The sequence below is a fragment of the Mytilus californianus genome, unplaced genomic scaffold (genome assembly GCF_021869535.1).
Source record: "Mytilus californianus isolate M0D057914Y unplaced genomic scaffold, xbMytCali1.0.p SCAF_7, whole genome shotgun sequence".
NCBI lineage: Eukaryota > Metazoa > Mollusca > Bivalvia > Mytilida > Mytilidae > Mytilus > Mytilus californianus.
The window spans coordinates 18,732,484-18,741,111 of NW_026262723.1; the positions used below are offsets into that span (position 1 = coordinate 18,732,484).

General features: G+C 32.8%; 1 protein-coding gene across 4 annotated transcripts in view; it reads left to right on the forward strand.

Moving 5' to 3' along the window:
• LOC127709903 (patched domain-containing protein 3-like) overlaps positions 1-7,222 on the forward strand; it is a 232,152-nt gene extending 224,930 nt beyond the window's left edge. For all 4 annotated transcript variants that reach the window (XM_052215598.1, XM_052215599.1, XM_052215597.1 and 1 more), the window contains exons 4-5: positions 3,767-3,967; positions 4,699-7,222. In XM_052215598.1, coding sequence (XP_052071558.1) covers positions 3,767-3,967; positions 4,699-6,128 — 1,631 coding nt within the window. In that variant the 3' untranslated portion in view covers positions 6,129-7,222. The remainder of the gene's footprint in view (positions 1-3,766; positions 3,968-4,698) is intronic.
• Positions 7,223-8,628: the final 1,406 nt, after the last annotated feature.

The following is an 8,628-nucleotide window of genomic DNA, read 5'->3' on the forward strand; positions in this document are numbered from 1 at the left end:
CTTAACTATCTTGGCAGCTCTTCGTGTAACATTACTTAGAAGATAGGTACTGTCTGAGATGTCAAAAGGCTGTCACAAGTTAGATTTTGCCATAAAAAAAATTCTGATCTTCAATTCTATTTGATGCACAGTTTATGACCTATCCAAATTGCGTGTCGGTTATTCCATCGGATCTTTTTACAGTATTATGATTTTTACATTTTGACAAGTATATTTTCTACACAAGTGTTTAGAAATGGAATTGAAATTTGTCTGTAATTGCATTAGAATATGTGACGGTCTAAATTTAGCATACCTTCTTAAATCTTCTTCAAAACTACAATACAAAATTTTTAAGTTGAATCTGCATAACAAAATAATGTACAGAAGGTCCTTGAAAACAGTCCAAGTTGGATAAAAAAAAAGTACGGAAGCTGATATATATGCAATTCTATCTTTTTTTAACATAACAGATGAAGTGAAAGAAAACATACATTGCAGATATATTTCTAAGTAGGTATTGAACATATGATACTTATATCATTCGAAAAGTTCAATAAGGGCTCGAGGTGCCATAGAGATTTAAATGTACAATTTTTCGAAAATTCGCAAAGATTCAACCTGTGGTAATTATGCAATTATTTCCCATTAAATCCTTTGAAAGGTGATGCACATTTCATATGTATGCAGTTTTGTACTAACTGTTGCGTTGTACGAATTATGAATGGTGATGAATTCATGTACAAGTGATCACTATTTTTTAAATCAAGATCAAGAACGCTGTCTTTGGTGTAGCTTATCAATGTAACATTATCATGACTGCATACTACAGTCTAATACATAACACTGATATCAAGTTTACATAAAAACGCTTTAATATTTTGGGATATAGACTCTGGTATTTTAAAGTAAAAAAATATAACATCTAAACAAATTAGGTTTCTTCATTTGCAGTTTTATGACTAAGAGTACAGTACGTTTGGTTGAAGTATATATAATATATATATATATATTTGTATGTCTGCCTATGTGTAGTGACAATGTGTAATAAGCGCGGCTTGAAGACTACTTGAAATGTGTATGGTGATACACAGCTGGGGTTCGTGTTTTTCATACTGTTTTTATGCGCTGATGCATTATGTTGATAGTTTTGATAAGTTTGTCAGTTCTTCTTCCAAAGGAGTTTGAATGTCAAATTAGTAGCTTTTGTCTCGGTGTTACACAGGTGCTCCTAGGACGGATGGAATAAATCAGAGAAGGAAAAAACAACCGCGAACACTGATGATTAAAACTTTTCTCAGTGGTGCTAGTTTGTAGTATTTCTTTTTTTTTTTTTCGAAAGGTGCTAGTCATGTTCTGTCACTGTGTGAAACGGGTGTTCCAAGAACGGAGGAAATAACTAAGAGAAGACAATCTAGAACTCTCTTCTGATTTAAAACATTTCTTCAGTGGTGCGAGTTTGTAGTATTTTTTTTCGAGTGGTGCGAGTTTTGTCTCTGTGTGACACGGGTGCTCCAAGAAAGGAGGAATTTACTAAAAGAGGAAGAAAACAATCTAATGATTAAATACATTTCTTAGCGTTTGTTATATTTCTTTTTTTTTCTTCTTTTTTTTTTTGAGTGGTGCGAGTTTGATTAAGTGATGCAAGTTGTAATAATTAGTGAGAGTGTTTCAGTGGTGCGAGTTGGCCGTGGGACGAGTTGTCATAAATTCAGGACAAATTGAATACAAAACCATTTCTGCTTGCTTACAAAACGTAGACGGTAATGAACCAGCTACGGAATTTTATTTGGGGTATAATTAATTAATGGTTATTAAAGGTACCAGGCTTATAATTTGATACACCAGACGCGCGTTTCGTCTACATAAGACTCATCAGTGACGCTCAGATCAAAATAGTTAAAAAGCCAAACAAGTTTAAAGTTGAAGAGCATTGAGTACCCAAAATTCCAAAAAGATGTGCCAAATACGGCTATGGTAATCTATGCCTGGGATAAGAAAATCCTTAATATTTCGAATAATTCATACTTTTGCAAACAGTTAATTTATAAAAATGACCCTATAATTGATGTTCATGTCAACACCGAAGTGCTGACTACTGGACTGGTGATACCCTCGGGGACGAAACGCTAATTAAAGCAATTACTATATGAAGGTATAAAGTACATTATATCACTAACTATTTATTATTATATAATACTTCAGAAGATCGTCGGCTCGGAGACAAACCGGCTAAAAATTTTGGTCTACAAATTTAATAGTATAGATATTTGATAAAAATATCCAGCTAGTATATTAATGAAGATATACCTAAATCATCTGGTAAAAGAAGGCGCGTACACTAAAACTGGTAATTTGTACAGAAACCCTGTGATGATAAAATGATAAAATTACAATTTGTTCTCAACGTATACATACACGTTGTAAAGTTTGAAAGTTCTTTGGTTATAAAACTGTCGATGTTGTTTATTAAACAACATTGGTACACTCATTTCCCTTTACCTGCACGACCTCCGCCTACCCTTCTTTTGTCATATATGATAAAGATAAGACTGATTTGCAATATTGGTTAAAATTCCGTGGCAATTAATTTTACAGACGGAAAAAATAAAAATACCAAGTATATATAACTTTAAATTATAAGGTTCTGCTGGTTCCATTTCTTTTCTGCACTCCCCTTGCCCATGTCAATGTTCCAAGCAGAAAAAAATATTATGGAATTTAAAATATTTTTCCCTAACGCAATAAGTGGTGTGGAATATTCGTTCCATAAGAAATATATATATATTTCGTGAAGCCTAGGTGGTCGTGTGGTCTAGCGCGTCGGATACAGTGCAGGCGATTTGGTGTCACAATATCTCAGTTGCATAAGTTCGAATCCCGGCGAGGGAAGAACAAAAAATTTGCGAAAGCAAATTTACAGATCTAACATTATTGGGCTGATGTTTAGACGAGTTGTATATATATATATATATATATATAACAAAATTGTCTTTACTAAAGGTTCACAAAAGGGATATATGTTATAAGGAATACATATTCGTTGACATCAGTACTATAAAGTTTTAAAACAGTATTCAATTGATACACATGTATTTTAAATCTTTAAGACCATTTCTTAACATATTTTTTACTTTGTCTAAATCAAAGCGTACACACTTACTTTTTAATGACACATTTGATAGACGTTTTCTGCAATGTTTGTGATGCATGTTAAATATCACAATACTGTTCATATCGGAGTTTTTTTTTTTTTTTTTTTTTTTTTTTTTTTGCGTCTTCTATTTTTTTTCTTGAAATTATGGCATAATTATATAACGGCATGTTAAATTTTCGCTGTGTATGTTTTTGACTGATTGGTAAATAACGTGTGAAAAAATATCTCCGCAATGAAAGCAGATTGTAAAAGAACTTAGTCTTCATGTTTTCATACATAATTTTATGAAATGATAGAAAATCTATACGAATTAAAACCAAGAACTACAGTTTAAAAGTAAATCATTCACATTTCTGCATACAGATTTTTTGGTTTTGACAATTTTTGTGATCATATAGCAGAGCAATGTAAACAGCCATCATTGTAAATAAATTAAAAAGGAGACTTATTTGTATCTTTAATCGACTGTACAATACATAGAAAAACTATGCAGTTGACACGAGAAGGAGTTTTTTAATCTAACTTTTCAGATACTGTCATCGGTCGACCGGCAATCACGTTGTCTTATATATTCTAACAACCACATTATTATAAAAATAGATTAGTTAATTTTTGTATTATTTTTGTTAGGAATTGGAGTAGATGATATGTTCATCCTTTTATCTGGTCTTGCGGATACATCTGCCAAAGATACGGTCGAGACACGTATAGGTCAAACAATGAGAACCAGTGGCATATCCATAACAATAACTTCCATTACGGATGTCATTGCCTTCTGTGCTGGTGCTGCGTCTGTTTTTCCTAGCGTCAGAAATTTCTCTTGGTATACAGGTATGTAAAATTAAGTATTATCGTAATGACTTATATGATTACTGATGGTGAATTTAAAACTGTCTTAATGTCATTGAAAAGGGTCTTGAATAACTGCATTATTTAATCGAAGGTAGATAAATTTAGGGATGCGTTTAAAAATACAAAGAACAATATGTGTATTAAAAATGAAAACAGTACTTTATTAACTATACGCGTTCATAACGCTTTTCTGGATTTACCTTCATCAGGAAGCTCAAAGTCGAATATTTAAAATCCAAGGATGTACAAAAACTGAAATCAGTTGAAGAGCTTTATGACCAAAAAAGGAAAAATATTTTTAAATCAGAACATTAGAATATTTCTACTCAGGAAATAATGTTGCCTTTTATTTTCAATATTTCTTCATATTATTATATAATTATTTTCAACAAAATCTACAATTATTTTTACACAAAATAGTGTAAATTTTTTTGGGTTTTCTTGTATAATTTATATGAAAACGTTTCGTTTTAATATGTAGTGCATTTCATAATTAACTTGTAAATACATTTTACTACTAGTTTGATTGTCAATTTAATAGTACAATAACGATCAGATAAATATTGATACCCTACCATCGAGATGTATATTATATTTTCAAAACAAAATTTCGAAAAGTTAGCTTAACAATTAAATGTGTTTTGTTTGTTTGTTTGTTTGTTTGTTTGTTTTTGTTTGTTTTTGTTTTATTTTTATTTTTTCCTTTGCAGGATGTGCCATTCTTTTCTGTTATCTGAATTACGTTACCTATTATATCGGATGTATGACAATCAATGAAAAACGTGTGTCTAACAATCTTCATTTCTGGACATGTCTACCAACAAAGTCGAAATCAGAAATGGAAAAAGATGGCAAACCAAAATGTAAAATATTTTGCTGCGCCGGTGCACCTCACAAATCTAGAGACGAAATAGAAGGACCGATTGAGAAATATCCCAAAGCAGTTGTAAAGCGAGTAGTTCTGTTCAAACCGACTCAAATTGTCATTTGTGTCTTCTTTGCTTTATACCTTGGCATTTCAATTTGGGGTACCACGGATTTTAAAGAAGGTTTAGATATAAGAGATCTAGTAGGGTCTGGCTCTTATTATTACGACTTCTATGATACAGACCAAAATTTGTTCAGTCAAAGTCTTATTGTTTCCCTGAATTTTGAATCTGGTATAGACTATCGAATAGATTCTACAGTCAGCCAAATCAATTCATTAGTAACAAATGTACAAAAAGTTCAGCAAGTTTCAAATGACTTTTTACTATCCTGGATACATGCATATAGATCGTCTGCTTTATACAACAACTCCACTGCTGCTGCGTTTATTGGTGGTCTCCAATCTTTCCTGTCTTTGTCAACAGGTGAAGTTTTTGTCAATGATGTAATATTTGATGCATCAAATACTATAGTAGCTTCAAGAATACATATCCTTACTGAAAGTATAACATCCTCAAGCAAACAGGCTGATTTAATGACAAAAATAAGAGACTCAGTTGATTCATCTTCCCTTCCTGTGTTTGCATATGCACCCGGATTTATCTTTTTCGAGCAATATGTTCAAATATTCCCACAAACAATCCAGACGCTTGCTATTTGTGTAGGAGTTGTATTTTTGGTGACGGCAATTTTTATGCCATTGCCTTTAATGATACTTTTAGTAACGATAACAGTTATAATGATTATGCTCGGTGTTATTGGGTTCATTCAGTTCTGGGGTTTAACCCTCAGTTCTGTTACCATGATAAATATTATAATGTGTGTTGGTTTCTGCATTGATTTTAGTACTCATATTTGCCATGCATTTGTTCAGGCAGAGGGCACGAGAAATGTTCGTGTTTCCAAGGCTTTAGATATGGCAGGGGGTCCAATTTTCAATGGAGCAATATCGACAATTATCGGGGTCTTGATGCTTGCATTTTCATCATCCTTTATATTCTTTTCCTTTTTCAAAGTAATGTTTTTGGTTATGATTTTCGGTTTGATTCATTCGGTCTTTCTTCTTCCCGTTATTTTAGCATACATAGGTCCTCAGTATAAGAATTCCGAAAATGATACATTTGAGGGGAAGGAAATCACATTTAACAATAAAGCATATACGTCTAGACAAACAGGACCAGAACCACTTCCGGATTATCCAGGGTCAGAATAAAAATTACCTTGTGGATACTTTGTGGTTTCAGATCATCCCGACTAGAAGACAAACCAATATTATCTGGACTTTTACCACGCAGCAATTTTATCATTTGTTTTCAGAAAGGCAAAAATAACTTATATTTTAACACAGTACATGTACATTACTTCCTGTGTATATAATATATATATATGGTTGTTATGTTAAAATGTGAATTGTCTCGGCAACATTTACCAGTCGTCGTTGGGTTTACTGAGGTACTGACCACTGATTTCATCTACATAACATAATATATTAGAATGGTCCGCTAATCCTTACTTTTTAATGAGTAAAAAAAACATTATGATAAATATGACAGATAACAATAATACAAAGGTGTTTCATAAAACAATGACGCTGAATTTACTGAATATAAAAAAATTGAGAGTAAAATTTGTTTTACAGAACATTATTTTTTTCAATTAAAATCACAATCAAATTGCCGTTCATCTATATATCATTTCATTGATCTTGAACCTATATATAATAGATATAACTTCTGTTTACACCTGGCTTACACAAAAAACGATGTGTTCTTGGTCTGAAATTTAGCCAAATAATGTTAGTTCAGCAGATTTGCATTAACAAATTCCTCAGCGGATTCGAACCCCTGCTTTGTTGACATCGAGGCACCACCGCCTGCAGTGTGTCCAGTGCCGAATATATATTATATATACATTTTGTTCTTCCCTCAGCGGGATTCGAGCTTTTGCAGATATAACATTATTCGGCTAATTTTGAAACGAGGTTAATATACAAATATGTTGTTAGCCCTGTATAACCACAGGTTATCCGATGGAGAACGTCTGCCGTAAAGTTATTACAGAGTTAGATGTACATATATATATATATAAATAAAAAGGCTTTCTTCAGCAATGTTCAGAATTGTTTATTTTTATTAAAATTAACTTCAAAATAAACCCAAATGTTAAAAGGGTGTCGCTTTTATCCTGCGGGACTTCACCAAGACGTTATTTAGGGTTTTTATAGTAACACGATTCTGTGCAAAAAAATGTAAAATGTATCACAATGTATTTTATTTCTGCAATGTAATAAAATGTTAACAATTAAAATTGTCGGTTTTTATACATAACATTCTGGTTTTCATACTGCCTATATGTCGTATGACTTGAACCTAGACTTATATATTGGGAGAAGGCGATTCTCACGAAGTAGATAGAATATAATTTCACGATTGATTTACATATTGATGAATGAACGTTTAACGTCCAGCTTCAAATCTTACAACAATCATCATCAGATTGATTACATGTTAATAGAGGGTTGCTGCTTACTAGGAAACTTTTAAAGCAAGAGTTCCAAATGTTGAAGTTGAAATCATCCCTTCGTAAATTTTACGGACGCCATCACGAGTTGGTTGACCGTTATGGAATACCCGTTTCACAGATGATAGCGGATATGTTCCTAATGTCGTTACTACAATCCCGACCCCTTTTCACGAATGTGACCTACCGAATTAGACGGTCGCCCCATGTGGAGCAGGATCTGCTTACCCTTCTGGAGCACCTGAGATCAACCCCGGTTTTTGGTGGAGTTCGTGTTGCTTAGTCTTTAGTTTTCTATGTTGTGTTTTGTGTACTATATTTTGTCTGTTTGTCTTTTTCTTTTGTAACCATGGCGTTGTCAGTTTGTTTTCGATTTATGAGTTTGAATGTCCCTCTGGTATCTTTCGCCCCTCTTTTAATGTGGTAAGAACATAAACCTTTCTTGATACTATACCGACATGCTAATGTATTAGCTCACAAGAGAACAAATGGGGAATGTGTCGATGGGACACAGATAATGCCCCCGCTTGCATATAACGTTATAAAGGGACATAACTCAAGAACTGTAAAAGTGACGCTACCCGAATGTGTACTTGATCTGAGTTTTGTGGTATTAAATATTGTTTATAAGTTTCATAACATTCAATTGAGGCAAACTTAATTTACAGAACGGAAACGAAAAATTCAGCATTTTTTTTTCATTTGTAAAAGGGCATAACTCTAGGACAATAAAAGTGACGCCACCAAATTTCGAACTTGATCTGTATTTTGTGGTAATTAGCATTGTGTATAAGTTTCATAATATTTTATTGAGGCAAACTAAAGTTAGAGAACGGAAACGAAAATTTCAGCAATTTTTCCATTTGTAAAGGGCATAACTCTAAAACGGTTAAAGTGACGCCTCCAAAATTCAAACTTGATCTGTGTTTTGTGGTAATAAGCATTATTTATAAGTTTCATAACATTTGGTTGAGGCAAACTTAAGTTGGAGAACAGAAACGAAAATTTCAACAATTTTTCCATTTGTAAAGGGGCATAACTCTAGAACGGTAAAAGTGACGCCACCTTAATTCAAACTTGATCTGTGTTTTGTGGTAATAAGCATTGTGTATAAGTTTCATAACATATTGTTGAGGCAAACTAAGGTTAGAGAACGAAAACGAAAAATTCAGCAAATTTTCCATTTGTAAACT